This window comes from Aythya fuligula, chromosome 1 (genome assembly GCF_009819795.1).
Source record: "Aythya fuligula isolate bAytFul2 chromosome 1, bAytFul2.pri, whole genome shotgun sequence".
Lineage (NCBI taxonomy): Eukaryota > Metazoa > Chordata > Aves > Anseriformes > Anatidae > Aythya > Aythya fuligula.
Window position 1 is genome coordinate 196,179,164 of NC_045559.1, and position 22,430 is coordinate 196,201,593.

Below are 22,430 nucleotides of genomic sequence, written 5' to 3' on the forward strand. Positions count from 1 at the left end.
TAGCTCATGTCACACCTCCTTCAGCTTCTGCCTGCTTTGGAATCACTTCATGCACCTTCCTCACGCTCTTTTCTCTGGACAGGGAATGGAAGATATTCTACAATTTAATGTAAAGTGCTATATATGTGTGAAATGTTATTACTAATGATAGTTATTAAAATCTGTTGTCTTGGACTGCTCAGTCATGTAAACGTCTTTTATTCTTTTAATATTCTTCATAATGGCCATAGCCAGCGTTTGCCATAAACATACAATATTGTGCTATTTTATTGAAGGTATAGCCAAAAAGTAAGACGTTTATTTGTTTCTTGTATTTTTTTTATGAGTAGCCTACCAAAAAATCAGCATGGCTTTTTTTTTTTTTTTTTTTTGGTCTGAACGAAGGCATCATAATGAACAGTCCAGTGGTGCCAGTAAAAGGTCTTTGATTTGAGCTCCCTCTGACAGTGAAGCCACAGGATTTTTTTTTTTCCCTCCATTAGTAGTCTCCTACAGATTGCTTTTGCTGCCCTTCCTGCCAGCAGTCTTGGTGGGAAACCACCAGGTTTTTCATGCCTCGCATATGTATTGGAGTTCAGTGCCCTCCTGCCAGGAACATAGGAAACGAATGCTGGAACCCCTGGAAATTAAATCTCAGGGCCTGAGAACTTATTAAGAGTCTCCTCATATTTGTAAGCTGGGCAAGGATTTGCCATTAAAGCTCTTCAGGGATGATGTAGCTTGGAATAAAGTCTGACTGTAACAATTTATGCTATTGGGACTCCTGGAAGCTGTAGGACATGGCAGAACTTAGGCAGAAAATATTTATAAATTGCATTTATAACCACCAGAGAATTAACAGGTATGCACTAAACGAGATTTTTTACTACTTGTTCAGGCCCAAATGCTGCCTGTTGATTCTTTGTTTCAGAATGTTTTGTGGGAAGTCAAGAACGGGAAATTTCCAAATTAAGGGGAAATTTCCTGTAATTTGAATTCTTCAAAGTTCTTAATAAGGTGATATGCTAAAACAATGTAATCCCAACTAAGGACAAAAGAATCTGTCTGTCCTGCCTGGCAGTAAATTTAATACTTATAGCCACATCTCCTCCTTTTGTGTTTTTCCTGCTGCACACCACTGTCATTTACAGCACAAGCACATCCTGCTTACTGGAGGAGAAACTTCAGCAGTGGAAGCTCTGAATTATAAAGAAGATTCTCAGTTAAGGTGTTTTAACTAACCGAGGATGAACAGAAAATTTGGAAATGCCTCCAAATGGGCATCTTTTTAGAGATGTGTTCATTCCTAAATGAAATGACTTCTTCAGTTTATGACTTCCAGTTTATGAGAAATACAGGATGAGAACATACAGGATGGAAAAGCAGTGGTGATACTCAGTGATAGGTCAGGAAGCGTCAATGGGTGAACATGAGGAATGGATTGCCCTGGAGCCATATGGGGGTAATTCAAATATAATTTGTTTGTTTAATTGTGGATGAAACTTGCTGTTTTTTTTCATTATTTATTAAATTGGAAACAGTAAAGATTCAGTCATTTCAAAAGCAGTTTGGGGTGAAATGGAGAGTGGCGTTTATAGGGCAGCCCTGTTGCACTGAAACTGTTTTGTCTGCATTAAATCTCACTTCAGTGGAAGCCAGAGGTTAAAAACTAGTTTCATTACGGTGCCATACTGTTCACAGAATATAAGCTGTATGTCTACTTAAAGTTAAGCTGAACTGCAGTCTTAATTCCACTGACTATACCAACTAGATCTTCATTACCAAGCTTAATTACAGAAGCTTAGATGTTTTACTCACAGGCAGACATAGAGGATTAGCTGTTGTACTCTGGGACTGTATCCCATATTAACTGGTTGAGATGAGTGTATGGTTCTGAATGACATGGGGAAAGTGTGCTTGTCTAGGAAAGTCTGCATGCTTTTGGTCTGCATCTTCATTAAGACATTAAAGCCTCCGTTACATTGATGAAACTCAAGGTGAGAGTAGCAGCACTATTTGCTTCTTATTGTGACCTTGCTGCTTGGATTTCCTGTCCTGCCTTGAAATTCTATGTTGGTGACTACAAGGTTATATTGGAGCTTACTACACACATTTTTCTATGCCCTTTATAATACACATAAAAGGAATTTCTCTAACAAGAGGCACACAGTAATGGTTGCAGTGCCTATTTCTTTGAAGTGATGGCAAGCCCAGCAAGCTCGCTTGGCTACAGTTCAGGTTCAAAGCACCCACTCTACATTTAGGAAAAGCACTGCTTAGTATGCCTGGGCACACCTGTGTCAGCAAAATGAATAAGAGCACTAAGAGCACAGCTCCATATTCTAGGAGCTCATGCACTCAAGCTTCCCCTCCAGGGAGAGCTAACTGCTCAGCATCAGCTTGTGTGTTAACCACCTGCATGATAGGTTTGTGATGGAGACTGACAGCACAGACCTTCCTAATAAAAACTGGGGAATTACTCTGGGATCCTGAGCATAATCCATTACAAAAACTTAATGGTACTCATATTGTGTATGTGTTTTCATCCAGGCACCATAAGTTTCTCTTGTTAGTTTTCCTAACCCATAAATATGGCTTCATATCTTCAAAACGATGCTGTTTTCCAACCATTTCTTGGTTGGTGCTCTTCAGTAATTGACTGAGCATTTCTATATGGCTTATAAAACACGGTGATCTTCCAGGCTGTAAAACATTATTGTAGAGTAATCTTATTTATTAATAACAACCCCTTAAATTTCAGAAATTAACTTTGAAAGGAAGAAGAAAAATATTCTTGTTCTGTACCATGAGGACATAAAATGTGACTGCTCTCCCTCTGTTTCCAGGTACTGCCACTGGAGAACAGAATGAAGGACACCACGCGGTTCCCCCAGGCACTGAACATCGGCATGGGGATAGTTATGACCTTGTATATCTCACTAGCCACTCTGGGGTATCTGCGCTTTGGGGATGAAATCAAAGGCAGCATCACTTTAAACCTGCCACAAGATAAATGGTAAGTGAGAATGTGACTTTCAAATCCTTAATCTAGAAGGCAAAATGAAAAATAATAATAATAAAAAAATGCATGTGGTGAAGGGTTTATTCAATGCATCCCTGCTTAGCACTGATAGGTGCTTAGACTTTTAAAATTGCACTGTGTGTACTATCTCTGTGCCTTCCAAGGCTTAGCAGTGACCCTAGTCAGCAATTGCTTGCACATTAGAAGGAATTGAGAATGATCAGGTCGATTGTTGTAGTAGAGGATTCCATCTCCAGCAGGAGCTAGTTCCCAGGGTACAGAAGGATGATGCATACAGTTTGCATATACAGTATATTATATTTCTGAAACCAGCTAGTTTTAATGTGGATATCCTGGTGATATAGTGGCCTTTTTTTTTAGAGGAATGACTGAGTTTAGAAGGCAAACAACTGGAATAGAAGACATCAAAGCTGAACAGGTTCATAGTTTAGACACAAGTTTGTGTATAAAGTATTAAAACAGCTTCCTATCAGGAAAATGAAGCTTATACTTGCCTGTGTCTTGGGGTTATAATTTTTATTTACCTTTTTTAAAAATGCTATGGGAGCTCCACATGTCACATGGTGAACTGCTAAAGACTTCCATCTGCTTAGCATTTTTTGTTCTGTATCCATCTACAGATGCATGCATATGGTAGGTATTAAAGTCACTGTGCTATTTTAGTGTTTTTCAAAAGTTTTGTTCAATTGCCTGATTCCAGTAATAAATACATGAAATGATAAGAAAATGTGTCTTGAAAGATTTTTTTTGGCTTTTTTTTTTTTTTTTCCAGTTTGCTAGGATTCCTATTAATAGTTTGTTTTGTGTTTGGTTGGGTTTTTACTTTATTTTGTTAGAGTTGTTCTGTTTTGAGGTGTATTACTTATAATACATATTTAATTGTGACCTTTCATTCAGCATACATAAACATTAAAAAAAAAACAAAAAAAAAAACAATCAAACAAAAAAAATACAAACAGAAGTCTTCAAACACTTACTGCATCCCTTTATGTCTATGTGATGCATCTGAAAGGGAAAATACTTCCAGTTATGATGTTACATGGTATTGCTCATTATTGATAAAATTAGTAAAAAGTTTGTTTTAAATGGTAGCTGTGGGTTCCTGTGTCACAGCCCGAGGCAGCAGGCAGGTCCCTTCGATAGCTCAGCTGGTAGAGCGGAGGACTGTAGAGGCACTGCCTGTGGGAATCCTTAGGTCGCTGGTTCGATTCCGGCTCGAAGGAGACATCATAATTTTAAAGGTTTGGACCTGGTGCTTAGGGACACGGTTTAGTGGGTGACATTGGTGGTAGGGGGATGGTTGGACCAGATGATCCTGGAGGTCATTTCCAACCCTAATGATTCGATGATCGTATATGCTGCGAGAAGAGGAATGCAGAATAAAGTTGCTCACCATCTTTCTCAGTTGCATTTTGTTGAGCTCATGCAAACAGGGTGAGGTTTATGAGCTGCTGTCTAAATTCAAATATGAATTTTCAAAGAGCTGTTGGCTACAGTGCAGATGTGATGATAGGATGGCATTTATCCCGATGCCTTTATAGACCTAATGCAAAGAAAGGGAAAATAAAAGAGATGGAAACTGGTGCTCTATAAGGTGGGGAATTGGCATTATAAGTTAATAACCTCAGAGCAGTTGCTCAGTACACATATGTAGAGATAACAAATAGTCTGTTTTCCTCTCGCCCTGGATGGGACCCCAGAGCCCCACCCAGAATTAGGAGCAGCAGCTCAGTGGTACACCCGTGGGTTATGATGCACGATGCCATCTACAGCTTTGCGGTACTGAGGGTCTACTTGAAACAGTATTGCTGAGCAAATGTGTGCAATTAGCTGTGCTATCAAAACAAATTTCCAGTCAACTGTATGTCAGTATTTTGTTGTTTGTTCCTCACATAAAAAGCCAGTAAATGGCAGGATTGGATTAAAGAAATGCAAGGAGCAGACAAGTTTTCAGAAGAAAGCGATTGTGCGAGAGAGCCTGGGATGTAGCTAAGCAATGAAATTTGGCGTATGTGTTTAATTCCAGATGGACAATCCCTGTTTTAAAAATAACTCTTTCCTGATAAAGAAAAATAAAATTCTGCTGCTGTGCTTTTTTTTCTGCTTTTTTTTATTTTATATACAGGCCCTAGACCAGTTAAGTCCTTAAGTTTCATTTAAATAGAGGACTGTTCCTACTGCAAAAATAATAAAGTCAGAGCCTTGGGATAAGAGATTTGCTCCAGTTCTAATTTAGAAAGTGTTTTGCAGAACAAACTGTTGGTTAGCATAATATCTTAATTAGAATATGTTGAAAATTGGCTTTATGAAAAGAGAGTAGTGTTCAACTCTTTTTTTTTTTTTTCTCCTCATCTTTAACAACAATAACTTTATGAAAGCATTCTATATTACTACATCAAATATTTTTTCTTTCTTGCATCCAGTTATTTATCTGGTTTGTAACACATTTGTAATAGTTTTGCATATCCTTATAATTATGCAGAGGACCTAGTTTCCAATTTTCATGTTAAGAGGTTCAACAAAATCTAAAATGTAGACTAAGGAGGGGAGGACCTTTTTTTAACTTCTTGTAGCACATATAAATGATTTAAAAATTTTAAAGGAGCTATCTTTTCCTGATTAGAATATAATAGCAAATTATCAGTGAGGTCAATTTAATAATATAAACAAAGATTTCTTAATTTGAGCCTTAATTTGAGCCTTTGTAGAGCTAAAAAAATAGTGTAATGGAATCACTTGCTTTGAACTACAGTGTTTTAAAGCTTTGAATCCTGTATTTGAATTTCTGTCATTATTATTATTATTATTGTAAAGTTTTGGGGTGATGTGAAGCCTGAGGATTAAAAGCTAGTTGGGGGTAGCTGGTAAAAACCATGCCAATGTACCAAAACCATGCCAGTGTACCAAAAGCATTCCTGTGTTTAGCACATCCGTCAAAATGCTGAATGATGGAGACTGTAACCCTGCAGGTAGTCATCTGTGACAGCATTTCACTGTTCTCTTCTCTTTGAGGGCCATTTCCAATACTGAACTAAGCCTCACTTGCTGCTATTTAATCCTGCTATTACTTCTTTTGTTTGGACATGGAGGACAGTGTGCCAACCTTGTAAAGCAATCTTTTAAGTATCTGAAGATCTTTGTTATAACTTCCCTCAGTGTCACCTTTTCTAGACTAAACACTCCTCATCTACAAACTTTCCCAATAGGTCACATTCTCTAAACCTCTGTTTAGTCTCATTATTGTTCTCAAATACTCTACATATTTTTAAGTGAGGTTTCATCAAACCAGGACATTCTAAGTGCTGAACATTTCACATATATTTTGGGTATTATTCCTTACAAACATTATGAGATATTGTGAATAAGGTGAATATAACAGCAGCAGTGTTTGTTATCCACCCACCTTTTCTGAAGGTTTCATTTCAAGTTAAGGATAAAGACTTACACATCTCCTTATGGAATCAATCTTTTTTTTTTTTTTTTTCAGACTTTTTCTCTGATTTTTGAAGGTCATTCTGAATTTGAAGCCCATCTGTTCATAGGTGTGCTGACAGCTGTGTATGGTTACTACCCAGAGATGTGTGATACATATTCTTTGTCATGGGTTTCATTACTAAAAGAGTTGATTAGTAACAACTGCAATGCAGATCTGGGAGGAAAAACATTGCAGTTTTCCAGTTCTGATACTGAACCTCGTATTATAGCTTAGAACAAGCTCTAATTGCATCAAAGATGCAGTTATCTTGCATATGGCTCACTGTATACATATAAGGTGTTGATTTCCAGTCCCAGTAAAGTTTATTTTATTAATGCATGCAAGGTTCCTGATTAGTTATTGGGTTTGCAGACAGGTTAGAATACAAGCATAGAAATCTCTAGGTCACAAGGTACCTGGGGAGGTTTTTATTAAAAAAAAAAAAAAAAAACATTTAATTTGATCAAACTAATTTTCTTTTCCATAGTAACATATACTGTTAATCCACTACTGGCGTAAGTTTGACACAGCTTGGAGCAGTAGAACTTGGTACTCCTTTGTGTTGCTATAAACCCTATGAAATCCTGTGACAGATGATACTCTGATACAAAACTTTTTTTTTTTTCCTACATTATTGACTCTCAATATCAGGGCCATTTCTTACACTTGCACCAACTCATAATATATGACACAATACTAAGCCAAGCTTCCTCAGTGTTATTTCTCTTTTCTGCCATGGCACGATAATTTAATAGCGTTCTGTATCTAGTGTGTTTGAAGAGGAGGTTGTAGACAACAAGAAAATTACATTTACAGATATTTTCCAGCTTTAGAAGGTACTTCTTCAAATCTTAATAAGTAACATTTCCTGAGATGTCCTCTCTCCAGTGTGAAAAGTCTTTTTAGAAACAATCTGTCTACAACTTCCATCTGTTTGGAGGGGGTTGTTTTATTTGTCGTGTATTTTTTTTGATATATACTTTGAGAAAAAGCTACCATCATTAGTCAAGAATAGCCCTGGGGAAGTAAATTATAGTCACTTTACCAGTGCTTTTAGTTAACAACTTAACAACCGTGGAGACTTTTTTGTAAAACTTACAGAGAAGAGAAAAAAATTCATTGAGTACATTTTGTTAGGCCTTAAAGCTTGTTAAATATACGGAACTTAAATATGAGATAAAGAATCTGGATGTAATTAAAAATATGAGGGTTTACTTACTTAACTATTAATGAATTCTCAAATTCATATGTTAGAAAATTACCTAAAAGAAAAAAAAAAGTGAGATATTTTTAATGAAGAATTTTCAACTTACCTGAATGTGTATAAATGTTTTGAACAGGTTGTATCAGTCTGTAAAAATTCTGTACTCCTTCGGGATTTTTGTGACCTATTCGATCCAGTACTACGTTCCTGCAGAGATCCTCATTCCAGCCATCACCTCCAAAGTGGAACAGAAGTGGAAGTTACCCTGTGAACTTGCGGTGAGAACACTGTTAGTCTGCTCAACCTGTAAGTATGTACAGAACACCCATAAAAAGCTTGCTATTGTGTGTTGCTGAGGCCTGCTTGTTTTTTACATATTTTGCTGGAGGCTAGCAAATACGATTTTTTTTTTTTTTCAATGATTCAGTATGTTTTTCATGAACTTGTGAATCTAATGGTGTATTATGTTTTAAGCACATTTTTCTTAGTAGGTGTGACGTATCTTCCATCAATAATACTCTGCCAATAATTGTTGCCAATAGGAAAATATTTTTTTAGAATAACATTTTTGAAGAAATACATATTGCTATTTCGTGTCAACATTTCTTTATGTGATTTTGTATGTGCTGCTCACAAAGAAAACCTTTTTCTGTTTTGTCAGCCTCAGGATTAAGCCTGTGGTGTGCTGCCCTGTGCCCATAAACTAGCACTGGCAAGTACAGATATTTGATCAGAGTTCATGGAGGGCCAGTTACTTTCAATGACAGTGCTCTAAAGTAGTTTTGCATCTCTGCCCTCAGTGTCTGTTACTTCTTTCTACTTCTTCCCATCCCTCCTGTTGCACCTGGGCTTCTCTCACACCTAGTGTAAACACTGGAGACAGCAGTAGCCATGCTGAGCATGAATGGTGAGCATGGTCTCATTCATGTCAACCTTCCTGAAGGTGATGAACTGAGGAGGAAGTCAGTTCTCTACAGCTCTCATCAAAAGTGCTGAATAACATTTGAAGCTTTTCTCAGAAGTGATATAAAAAATTGTTTCCAGTAAAAGTTCATGACTCCACCATTTTTACTAAAACCAGATGCTTGTTTCAAAAAGAATCAAAAGCTACAGTTAAGCAAAAAATGCTAAATAATTTTTTTTTCAGGGGAGAAAATATTGATGTAAAAGGCAAATACAGATTTTCATTCAGTTCTCTTGGTGAACACTAAGCAGTGGTTAACGCACTGGGCAGCATTGAATAATTCTGTTGTCTAAGGAACCTGAACATCCAGTGAGACCTTCTTACAGTCAAGCCTGTTGAGAGAAGCTGTTTAATGTTGGTGCAATTTAATTACTGCAGTAAGCAAAGGGAAATGTCATTGTTCTAATAACCTGCTGTTCTGAAAACGCATCTGCTATGGGCAATACATTAAAAAAAAAAAAAAAAAAAAAAAAGAAGTGAAAACTTTCTTGAATAAGGAACTGTAGATTTCCTTAAGCATGATGTAGCCTATATGATACTTAGTGTTCATGGTGTGTAGTGGAACTGTTAAGGTTTTAAGATCGAGGATGGATGAACAGCTCTTGTAACACTTCAGAGACACCTTGATCAAAATGCTTCAAGCTCCAAAATGTTTTCTAGTGTCTTTCCACCCCAATAAACTCCCCAGCCATAACTATATCTTGGTGTCCTGTAGCCCTCCACTTCCACTCATTCTCTATTGCCCTTTATGTGTCCCTTATAGCTTTGCTTGATAAAAATAGGATGGTGTATTTGAAAAGCTAAAATACTTGCAGATCCAGACAGTTGTTTACAGCTGTAGGTTTTGAGTGTTTGTAGGTGAAGGATGCTCTCTGAGGTGCAAGCAAAGCCTGTGGTGAATAGGTTTGTACATTTGTCTGTTCGACTTGGGGAAAATTATAAATGACTCCATGCTAGTCAGCCCTATTTTTTTTCCAAGTTTATTATTGAGCTCTGTTATTAATGCGTAATCTGGGAAGGCAAAACTGGGGAACAATCTTAAAAGGAAGTAAAAAAAGAAAATGAATTCACTTTAAAATCTGGAAGAGGACTCTGTGAAAGGTGAGAAGAAATAGAAGCAAATAAGCGTGGGGTAACCTTATGAGCTAGACTTGAAAATTGAGTGGTTGCCTTTGGGTATAATTAACTACAGTTGGGTGAATCGTGACAGGAAGAATCCAATAAAGCATGGATTGTGGTGGGTCCCTTTCTCCCAGAAGTATGTAGGTATCCTTTTTCTCTTCTTATTTTTATTTTCAGACAATTGTCCATTGTGATTTTTTCAGGTACTTGATTGTTTCATTACAAGGCAGCAGCTAATAGTCTTTCTTTTTTGAGATCAAAATGAATACTTAAAAATGATTTAATATAATGTGGGTGCTATATCTTTATTTCTTAAAAAAAGAAAAAGAAAAAAAGGAAGTATGCAAAATTGGACCCAATTTGTGTAATTGAAACTTATCTGTGATGCCATTCTATAAAACGGACCTGCTACAGATGTTACTGGGATATCTGAAAGTATTGAATTGTTTACTGCAAGGCACAGAAATGTACAACTGAAAGCTTACTCTTACATGTTTAATATTTACCAGGCTGTTGTAGGGTCTGTTGTGTTTATCCTAGCTGGCATTTCATTTTTTGCCAAGTGGTTTATACAGATTCTACTATTCTGTTTCCCCCAACAACATTGTGTGTAAGCTCCCGTGCTTACACTCCCCTTCTGCTTCCCATTTCTCTCTGAATTTCATTTTCATTGAATTCTGGTTATAAACCAAAACTGATTTAAATAATGCTTCACTTTCACTAAATGCAGAACATGGTTCCTAATAAGGTTCAGGAAGTGTTTCTTTATTTAAAAAACAAACAAACAAAAACCTCTTTGAAATTGAATTTTAGAAGAGAGACATCAATTTCATGTCGGTGACAGAAGATGTTGTAATGTCTGGACCATTCAGAGGTCATGCACTGATGAAAGGGACTCTGCCTGCTGAAAATATACAAATATATTTCTAAATAGAGAAACTGTAGCTTCATTACTAATAACACATTAGCCTATAAAGAGAAGATTTGAAAAATCAGTTGATATTTATTGCTAATTTTTTTTTTTGGGGGGGGGCTGCATTTTTCAAATAAAAATCAGTGAGGTCATGGTTTTATTATTACAGTATATCATAACATTTGCTAGTAAAAATCATATTCTGAAGGTTTTTTCTTTGTTCTGGTAAGGTTTGTTAGAAAGAAAGAACTTGACAAATTGCTAGAGAGGCAGTGTGCATCCAAAAATTTTCCTTTTGCTTATGGTTTTCCATTATTTAGTTGATCATTTCTTGACACCTAGTACTGCAGGAGGATGGTCACAAACATGCTTTGTGTTTTTAGGTTTGTTCACTGTGTTTCCTCTGCTTGTGCTTCACAAAAGAGATCTTATCTGAAGTGTGCAACATACACTTCACCCCTAATGTGGCCCATCTGAACCAAACCTTCAAGGTTGGGACAGGGGAAGAACGCAGCTGCTGGGAAGTGCCTGGCTGGATTGGATGCTGGTCACTCTGGGAGCAGGTCAGCCTTGCTCTTTGCAAACTGAGCAGCTCCTGATGAACAGTGAGATCACCTTGACTCTTTCTAGACAGAATTGGTAATTAAAGCTGTTTAATAAAAGTCTTTTTTTTTTTTTTTATTTTTTTTTACCATTTCAGAAAGGAAGTTATAAATAGATTTAAAAACAATGTTATCTGTAGCTATCTGAAATTTCAGATCTGTTCTTAGCAGCATTTTTGAGATTGACGCTATTATTCAGGATAAAAGCAAATACTAAGGAGTATTTTTCGTGGGAGAGTGTCAAAGGCATACTTCTCCTTTGGTTAAAATCCCTTATTTTGCTTTTTGAATGATGACACAGTGAGTGCAAGCAACTTGACAGACCTTGTTCCCTACTGCTTTTGTCCTTTCTTCCAACTTAGTTTAGTGTGAAAATAGTATCTTTAGAACTGCATGGGTAAAAATGCAAGTCAGATACTTTTGAATTTAAATAATTTAAAGATTTCCACTTCATTTGATATTGAACGTTTCTCTCCATTTCATTTGCAAGAGACATACGTCTCCTCATTCACCATGTATGCTGTCACAAGTTGAAGGATCACACCACACTTCATAAATCGTAATACTAAGGTGCTCTTTTACAAACTCAAATGAGCACCTTGTGCATTGGCAGGCTCTGGAGGGATGAGCTAGACTTCGGGTGAAAGTCCTGAGTGGAGATGGAAACTAGATTTGGTCGCTGTTGAAAGCAGGTGGGAGCTGGGCATGTGGATAGGTAAGCAGAAATATGACTGAAAGCTGGGCTATGCATCACTGCAGTGGGGTGAAGTTAGAAGTTAAGAACAAATACAAACAGAGGTAGTGGGATGAGAGCCCACACAGGACTGGAAAGCACTGAGAGCAAACAGGGGGGCACAGTGTTGTGTGGATTGCCCTCACCTCATGCCTGGAAGGTCATCACGTGCCTGAGGATTTCCAAAAGCTGCCTGCATTGCAGCCCCTGCCTGAAGACTGGCCACCTGTTGTCCTTTGGTGAGTCAGTTCAGCTCATCCCTGATAGTTCAGGGACACATCTTGTAAGACATAAAAGGACAGAAAATCTATCTGATCGTATTCTGATCGTACAACTGCACCCATCTAGTTTCAGGAGGTTCTGTTGCTGTTTCATTTGTATTTTTATTTGAAGTGTAAATGCTTTTTATTCATTTTTCTATTTGAAATATTTGCTGGGGTGGAATTTTTATAACGTGAAAGTGCTCCTGGTGATTTTATATCTTTAAAATGCATCACGAAGATAGCTTGGGTCTGTGTTTGCTGTATCTGCTTGGATAAAAGTTGGGCTCCCTGCCCAAATATTTCCATAGTTTTGCTGAGCTTCTTGCGTGATGGGATTGCTGCTACTGGACATTGGGATTGTTTGTATGAGTGTGAAGCCTTTCCATTTGTTTCTGAAAAATCTGGACTATCCTGGCTGAATTTTAAGAAGCTCTATAATTCCTTTTAGTATCTTTACATAGAGTTGTAAAAGTTTTGACAGACCAGTTTGTCTGGAAGAACAAGACAAAAACCTTTTACCCAAATGAGTCCTGTGTAGTGAATGGCTTGAAATGAGTTGCTGTTATATCATGAAAGTATTGAACTCTTCCATTCTTACCTGGTGCTAAAATCATGGTAATTTTGGCAGGGGGGTAGCTTGGAGAAGTTTTGTGGAACCTTACCAGGAACCTTACGTTTCTCTTGTATTAATAACTAGAAAATAAGCTGAGCTCAGAGATGGGAGACCTTGAGATCATCTGCTTCAATTGCTAAGCATTAGTCAATATTGATGATAAGAGCATCAAACTTATTGATTTTAAAGACTTTTTTTGATACCGTCAAGACTTTTATTGATACCTCTCTGTTGAAATTGTGATTAATACATTTAGGATAGAGCAAACATACACATTTTTTTGATTAATGTAAATGTAAATTTGTTGCCTGATGTCTAGGAAAGTTTTAATTCTGTGTTACCTGGGAAGGGTATTAAAGATTAAACTGTACTTGCTGGAGGTGCTGGAAGAATTACAAAAAAATGATGTATTGAGAAAATAGTTTTCATCTGGATCATAGTATTACAGAATATCCTGAGTTGGAAGAGACCCACAAGGATCATGGAGTCCAACTCCTGGCTCTACACAGCACCACCCAAAAATCAGACCATTTGCTCAGAGCATTGTCCAAGTGCTTCTTGAACTGCATCAGGCTCTGTGCTGTGGCTACTGCTCTGCAGAGCCTGTCCCAGTGCCTGACCACCCTCTTGGTTAAGAACGTTTTCCTAACATCCAGCCTGAACCTCCCTTGTTGTAGTTTCATGTTGGTCCCTTGGTCAGCGGTGGCAGCAAATCCATGAAGAAGTGAAGGAATAAAATAGAGAAGAAAATTTAAGTAGTACTTAGTTTTTAAAGAATAAGTTGCTCTTGATTTATTTTTAGGTAGTAGTGATATATATATATATATATATATATATAGAGTGATTTGATAAAAGCTGCTGAAAAGCATCACCAAATAGAATGGATAAAGCTGGAATTGAGAGGTAATAATATCTCTCTTTCATAGAAAAAATAAAGATATTTCTTGTATGTCCGGCTTAATTTAGGGCTATATTCCAGAAGCCATGGTGCTCCTGTAAAAATGAAGAAATACTGCATGTGAATATGGATGTGGAGATATCGGTGAAATTGTCAGCTGTTTTGATTGTTAGCTTGAAATGAAACAAATTTGAATGGCTGATCCAGCTGAGTATGAACTGAGCTGTTAGAGAGCTTTTTCCATTAAAAAAATTTGCCTGAGCTTGCTGTGTAATTTTAATAGGAATATAAGTCAATTATTCACTTGAATTTATCAGTCGTGCCTGTCTAAATATTTCCCAATTTTAACTCCACTTGGCTTTAGAAAAGAGCAATTCTAGATGCAAAACAGCTAGGCACAAGATAACGTGACGGTTACCAGATCTGTTACACTGTTTAATGGTATGGTGCCAATAAAATATTTAGAATAGCTGAAGCGTAAGTAAAATGGAAGAATTTTAAGATCTATATATACATATTAATTTAAAATATTTGTAGTTACTTATGCTACAGTAACACTTAGTGTGAAGTGCTGGTTGAAGATCCTTAATGCCATTTACAACATAAAACTAAGTGATGGTCTGTGCTCTAAAGTTTTTAGGTGATACATGGCTTAAGGTGCAAGGCGCTACATGAGTTGAGTCATCTTTTTTTAACATAAAATAATAAAATGGTCTGGCTTGCAAGGGACCCTTAAAGATAATCTTGTTCCAGCCCCACTGCCACAGGCAGGGACATTGTTCACTAGCTCAGGTTGCCCAAAGCCCCATCCAGCCTGGCCTTGAGCACCTCCAGGGATGGGGCATCCACAGCTTCTCTGGGCAGCCTGGGACAGGGCCTCACATCTGTTCTCTAGACCTCTGCACCTGAAATGGTCATCCTAGCTAGACTCCTTATAAGCAAGGAAGGGCACAATTCGTTTGATCTATTTTAGATATTTCCTTTTGGATGAGTTGAATTGGGCCAAAGGAGTGCTTCTTTCTTTCTTTCATTGGTTTGTTGAAAGATGAGAAATATATCTAGCATTTGTTGTGATGAATCTTTCTCAGGATGACAGAGGAACAATGCCAAATATCATGCTCAATTACTGGCAGTTCAATCCCGTTTTCCCTGTCTAGCAATAATTTTAAAATGCATTGAGCCTGCTTTTGTCTTGTTCCACTTCCTCATTTCCCACCTGTATGTTTACAAATAAAATGAAATGGTGATATGTCCTAATAACAAATACACATATATAAAAGTTCTTTAGCAGGAACTGCGGATCAAAACTCAACTTTTTAAAGTATTAATTACTTTGTTATATTGGCCCATCGTATTAATATGCATAGTATGATTCAGAAGGGAATTTAATTTATGAGGTGCCTTCTTCAACAGGAGCCAGTGATTCTCTGTCATGTTCATTGAGTGGAGTGGCTATTTCTCCATGTATTCCTTGCCTGCTTCACATCTGTCCAGCAGGTCACAGACTTGAAATCTCCGTAAGATACAATTCCTCAGGGTGAAAACAGGGAAAAGGCAGGTGGAAAAGCATCCCTTTCCTAGCACTCAGTTCACAGACAATAGGTAAAGGTGCTTGACAGTGTCAAAAATCTCCCCATTATTTTCAGGAAACTGACATGTTTTTCTTCCCCCCTTTTGATATGCAACAACACACAGTTGACAAGGTGTATTTTGTTAATTGGAACACCAAAATGTTCCACAGTGTAGATACTGTGATAACAAGCCATGTTTAAGTACAGTTTAAGAGCTGTATCACAAGTGATATCCCATTTACTTTTTAATCCTTCTGTTTTCAAAATGATGTTCAAGGATTTATCTGTTTGATGTTCTTTCCTGTTGCTGTGCATCAAAAAAAATCTGAATAATCCCTAATGTAGGAGTATAAAGCTGCAGAGTTTGGGAGGCGCTTGAACATGGAACAAATGTAATGAATAATTTTGAGTCATTGCTTTATTCTTAGTGTTAATTGCTTATGGCTTTGAGGCATTAAGTACATCTGCAGTGACATGAAGCAGACTTGAAGGGTTGTGAATTTACTTGCTCACAGAGCTGAACTTGTGAATCGGAAGGAAAAATAACACCAATGAGGCTGCTGATTGACAAGTTACTCCCTTAACTGCAAGTGCACTGTATGGATTCCTCCCCGCTTGTACCTATAGCTGGCATATCCATTGGCAGTGTTGTTGCTTTGCTGGCATAACTGCTCATGGATCATGCTGTGAAATAGTTCAGGGAACTGATCTGGCCTAAAAGTATCCTCATTTTTTTTCTCGTTTCTCTGCATTTTTTCTTCTTAATCTGGAACTTTTCCTACACGTGATGTGCATTGTGGCACTCAGACCTTCATGCAGGTACAATCAGAGGAGCAGTATTTTATGGTACAGGAGATGGAAAGAAGAACAGGAATATCCTTATAGTATGATTTTATGATACATGAATCAAATTAACAGCTTACTACTTACAAACACAGGATATCTTACTCTTTTCTCTGTCCTACTGTGGCATGAAGTGCTTCCATCGTCTTCCTTGTGCTGGCTCTGGCATTTCATCAGAAAAGAACAGATTGGATTGACTGATCAGCACAAAACCACACATTTTGTATTTAAATATTTTGCATATTTTGTGTTTCAGCAATTGATGGAGTGTATTGTGTTTTGACTTGCAGTAATTACTGATCCTAGCTATTCTGCAACACATCAAAATATAAATTCTGTGTCTTGTTCTGCAGAGTTAAATTGCTTTTTCATGTTATGTAGGCTTTTCTGGTAAGGTTATCGAGGCTGTATTTCTTAGTGAAGTGAAAAATACATTGACTCATGTTAGTGTTGTGTAAACTGGTAACTCATTAGCAAGTCATTTCTCTGGAAGAATAAAGTGTGCATAGGCAATGATTAACCCATAATTATACGACATTAGGCAGTCCATTCTTAATTGTGTGCTTGAAAATTGCAACAGGCTCCTTTTGAAGTTTAGTATATTCCACAGTGTTTCAGCTGAGCGACCTACTTACTGATACCTCATCTTATCAGAGGGCAGTTTTGATGAAATGTCTGAGGACAGAGCACCTGCAGATCGGATGTCTGAAGCACTAGAGGATTCCAAAAGATGCTTTTCTGTAAATTTCTGCTTTGATTCTGCATTTGAGGTTCAGGTGCCTTAAATTTTGTACCATTTTGGTTGATTTTGGGGGTAATGTTTCACAGAGACTCTGTTAATGGAGCTTAAATGAAAACCAGATCAGAAGGGGAAGTTGCTCTATGCAATGGAGGGGCTGGACTGTACAGAGCAGGCAGTTAGCAGTGACATAGTTGAGAGACTCTGGATAAGGATTAAGGGACAAGCAAATAAAGAGGATATCATTGTGGGAGACTACTAACGGCCACCCAGACAGCATGACGACACCGATGAATTATTCTTTAAGGAACTAAGAGATAACCTCTAGATCAGCTGTCCTGGTCCTTATGGTCACCTTTTGGTGACTGGTAGTGTCCATCTTGGCCACAGAGACCATGAAGTAGTCAAGTTTAAAATCTTTGGTGACAGAAGGAAAAATTTGCCCCTGGATATGGTGAGAGCAGACTTAAAGCTGTTCAGGGAACTAGTTAGAAAGGTTCCCCTGGAAAACTACTTTTGAAGGTGTTGGGGTCCATCAGTGCTGGTCACTTTTTAAGTACCACCTCTTAAAAGCACAGGAATGGTCAATTCCAAAATACTGGAACTCAAGCAGGTGGGGCAGAAGGCTGGTTTGGCTGAGCAGGGGTCTTTTAGTAGAGCTCAGGTGGAAAAGAAATGTGTACGGATGTTGGAAGCAAGGCACAGGAGGACTACAGAGATGTTGTTTACCACTGTAGGGAGAAAGTTAATGTGGCCAAAGCTCAATTAGAGTTGAAACTGGCCAATACCATGGGGGATGACGAGAAGGGCTTTTTAAAGTGTGTTAGCAGCAAAAGGAGGACCGGGGGAGACATTGGTCTGTTACTTGATCAAGTTGGTCAGCTTACAAACAGGAACATGAAGTAGACACATTTAAGGCCTTCTTTACTTCTGTCTTTTAATGCCAATGATGGGCCCTGGGACCCCTGGAGCCCTGAGCTGGAGGACTGTGACTGTGGGAACGATAAACTCCCAGCCAGTTCCAAACGTGTGCAGGATTTGCTGCTCTAGCTGGATGCACATAAGTCTATGGGGCCCAATGGAATTTGACTCAGGGTGCTCAGAGAGCTGGCTGATGTCATTACAAGACCTCTCTCAATTATTTTCAATGTTTTTGGGAATCTGGAGAGGTCCCAGTAGACTGGAAGTTGACAAATGTTCCAATTTTCCAGAAGACTGAGAAAGGAGACTGTGGTAGTTACAGGGCTGTCAGTCTCACTTCAATCCCTGGTAAAATTGTGGAGATTAGTCTGGGAGTTACTGAAAAACACTTGAAAGACAATGCAGTCGTTGGTCACAGAGTCGTTGGTTCATGAGGCGAAGGTCATGTTTAGAAAACTTAATTTGCTTTCATGACGAGGCCACCCACCTAGTTGACCAAGGAAGACAGTTGATATAATCTTCTTGGATTTCAGCAAAACTTTTGATATTGTCTCTCACGGTGTCCTTCTGGACAAAATGCCCAACATACATGTCCAAAACATGACACAATGGGTGAACAATTGGCTGATGGGTTGGGCTCAAAGGGTTATGAATTTTAAGAACCTCTTCCATCTGAATCAGTATAGATGTAATGGTAATGCTTTTTAGATGTAATGGTAATGTTTTAAGGAATTTTTAGAAATAATTTATAACAGGCAAAGAGGTGAAAATTCCATGTAAAATAAGTGTTATTTATTGCATATAATCCAATACCTGTGTAAAATTAGAGATGAGTAAGTGTGCTGTACGTATTATTTCTCTTGAGTTATTTCAGCTGTCTGCTGTCCTTTTCAGTTGCATGTACACATGTGCGTTATTGTACCACTGCAATACAATTAATAGATGAATCGGTATATTTGTATAAATACTCTCTTTCTGGATAATAAAATCTTTCATTACAGTGCTATGCTCTGAATATAAGAGGAATTATGTGTGGATTACCATGATTCCATGAAATATTTATTGGTATTACCCACTTGGAATTTTTGAAATAAAATTGGAGACATTTAGTTTCAAAATGTCTTTTAAGAATTTTCTAGGTGTCACCTGGTTTCTTTTGTATGACTGTGGAGTGGCTTTTTAGAAACACTACACAATTTCTGTGTATCAGCTTACTACTTTTTTTGACATGCTATAAAGAAGAAAATTCAACTTGTTCAGGGATAGAAAAGGAAACATACTTGGAAGAATTATAGAATCATAGAATATCCCGAGCTGGAAGGGACCCACAAGGATCATCAAGTCCAACTACTGGCTCCACACAGGTCTACCAAAAATGAGAATTCAGACCATATGATGCATTTTTTTGTTTGGTTTCATGATTTTGTGGAACTTGACAACCAGTTAAGATATTTGCAGTAACATGACAATTGTGGGATGTAAAAGGAGTTGTATGTCTAGATCTGTAAATACTTGTGCTTAAGTTTTGAGAGGATAACCAGCTTTTTTAGTGTTAGAATCGGTATCTTAAGTTTTCTTATTAAACTAACTCTTCCATTTATCTTCTTCTTTTTTTTTTCTTGAATTTTGAGCTTTGTAATCTTGTAAATGTAAACGATTTGCAGAGGTGATGACTTCCTGCCAGTTGCATTTAACTTAAAGTGTCAGATATTAAGTTCCTGCTTATTAGAAGCTTATAAAAATAGTGAAGAAGTAGAAGGATGTATTAAATGCCAAAGTTGTTTTGTACTGTAAAGAAGAATCCAGGACAGATAAACTGTTAAGCAATTATTTGCTGTAGAATCACTTGCCTCAATTCTAATGAGCTATTTCTATTTTAGTTTGCTTCACTCTGTGAAACAATTTAATAAAAAATAATCTTTTTTTTTTTTGTCATTTTTCAAGGAGAATATGTCAAATAAGATTTAGCTACAGGTATGGACTGATTAGTTTGAGACATAATTTCATACTGTTGAAGACTAGTGGGTGTAAAGGTAGGTTTCCTAAGGAATTAAGTGCATAAAATTGTTCCACCTATGTACCCCCTGTAAGCAGCATTTAAAATCATAGATTAATAGATAAAATTAAGGTTAGAAGGGAACACTGAAAGTCACATAGTTCAGCCTTGTGCTCAAAGTTAGACTAACTTCAGAGTTTTCAGCCACTTCTGAAAGAAGGATGCTGGTCTGAATAATGAAGAAATTAATGCAAACTTTTCATAAAATTTGTCTTAAGGCTGGAGAAGTGTGTGCTTCCGGTGCAGGAAAGACAGGTGGAATTTGATGCTGTGTGCTCTGTTCAGCATTAGCAGTGCTTATTTTTGTAGCTTATTTTTGCTTTTTAAGCTTATTTTTTGCATTTTTAGCTTATTTTTGTGATACCACATTCTGAATCAGGGTATCTCAACAGACAGGGGTAGTGCCTCATTAGCAGGGAGGTATTGCATATAGGCCGCTTACTGCAGCTGCCATTTCCGAGATCAGGGAAGAGCAGGATCTTCATGCATCTTTTTGCCCTTTTAACAGTTCTGTGAGTGTGGCAGGTCAGGAGCACTGGCTAAATCTACAGAGCTACCTCATTACCTTTTTGGTTACTCTTCCACCTCTATAATCTGATGACAGCTGCTTCTAGTAGGAGTGCATCTTGTGCAGCTGGGACTTACTAGATCTTTTTCGAACAGTTACAGCCTAGGGAGTGTGTGTGTATTTATACATATATATATATATACATACATAATGTATATGTAATGCATATATTTATGTGTTATATATAAAAATACATATTAAAAATAGAATATAGCCATTCACAGAATGAAAGCAATACTCTGCAATATCATAACTAGCACATATATATATATTATATTGTATTATATGCATTGTGGTATGTATTCAGATTTTTGTTCTTCCTTTGCTAATTTTCAGCCTCTTGTTTTGTATAGATGTGATTTCAGATATATCACAAAAAGTCTAATTGCCCTCTTGTTAGGAATAAATCCTTTTTTTTTTTTTTTTTTGTATTATGATGTCATACTGACAGCTCTTCCAGCTCTTCTTCCTTGGTTCCCAATGATGCTTCTCTTGCAGTAGGTTAGGAGAAATCTTGTCTTGTCATGCGTCTTCCTTTGTAGCCTCTGCTAGATCCATCTGTCTTTGCAGGTTTAAGTTCAGATGCTACATTTTTGTTCTTCCGCATATCTCAGCAGTATTTCTGTCACCTACTGCTTTTTCACTCTCCTGGTACTGCTTATGGTCTTTTTTGTAGCATTCTCCTTGAGCTTTCAGATCTCCACCTACATTTTTTGCAACTTGTTGGAAAAGCCACTCCATCTATTCTGTATTAATCTACTGCTCATAGAGTAACTGGAATCCTTTTGTAACTTTCTTGGGTTTAACTTATTTTTTTCATCTTTATTCTTATGCCTTTTCCTTTATGCTTGTCTGTACTTTAATTGGATGTCATAATTCATTGCAATATCAGACAAGGGGCCAGGGGATTATTAGTTTGAATGCATGGAACGAGCCATTATTATTATTATGTGACATGTAGGCAGCTTGACAGAATATATTACAGATCTGAAGTCGAAGTGGCTTGTCTAAGAGCGCTACAGTTACGTGGTTTGTGTTTCCTTTAATTACCCCTACTTGATAGTTGCAGAATATATTTCTTACTGAAATATGGAGGCAAAATGATTGTAAATACTTGCTGCAAGTGCACCACTGAGACTATGGTAACCGTTTAATTTTAGGACATGGTGCTTAGAAATATAAGCTAGGCTAAAAGAATTTACTTTTCAGTTAAATGTAAAATGATAACTGTATTTGAGGTCTGAGTTAAAATTTTGATCTTCTTTCTAGGTTGTCACCTAGAAGTTGGATATTCTCTGGACATATCCAGTAGAATGAAAATGCTGCTTAGAGACCTTAATGAGTTTTGATTGCATAAGTACATATTCCAGATTTGTTACTCTTAGTAACAAATGTTAGTCATTTTTTAAACAAATTAAATCTGAAATAATAGTTACTGGACTAAAATTGGCAGGCAGCTAACTGAGGTTAAGGAGAAGTTAAAGTGTTATGAACGAAAACTAAAATAATTCAGTTTTGTGACTTTGTTGAGCTGGATGTCTTAGATCTAATTCTTACTCAATTTTGTGCTGAATTATCTATGGATAATAATTATCTACTGATAAAAAACCTGCCTCCCGGGGGTAGAGCAGCCTGATGTGGCACTATTGGAAACTGAATTGTTTGGCAATGTTAACAGTTGTTCAGCAGAGAAAAGGTGACCAGGATCCTTTGTGTTTTGGCTCTTGTGCACATTTCGATGAGTCAATAAGTGTTTTAGAAAGGCCTTTTTTTCTTTATAGCTCTTTCAGTATTATCAATAGAAGGAGCCAACGTCCTGTGTGACTCTGGTCTGTTTCAGTGCAGGGAAGAAGAGTTGAAGTGTCAAGCATATCAGTCTCAACTAAAAAGATAATTCTAGTGGCTTATTACCCTCACTGTTTT

General features: G+C 37.3%; 1 protein-coding gene and 1 non-coding gene across 2 annotated transcripts in view; both read left to right on the forward strand.

Moving 5' to 3' along the window:
* Positions 1-22,430, forward strand: part of SLC36A4 (solute carrier family 36 member 4) — an 81,481-nt gene that overhangs the window by 35,489 nt on the left and 23,562 nt on the right. The window contains exons 9-10 of the mRNA XM_032207535.1: positions 2,826-2,995; positions 7,838-8,007. Coding sequence (XP_032063426.1) covers positions 2,826-2,995; positions 7,838-8,007 — 340 coding nt within the window. The remainder of the gene's footprint in view (positions 1-2,825; positions 2,996-7,837; positions 8,008-22,430) is intronic.
* Positions 4,156-4,245, forward strand: TRNAY-GUA. Its single transcript is given in 2 exon segments — positions 4,156-4,192; positions 4,210-4,245. It is a non-coding gene; the product is annotated as a tRNA-Tyr (tRNA).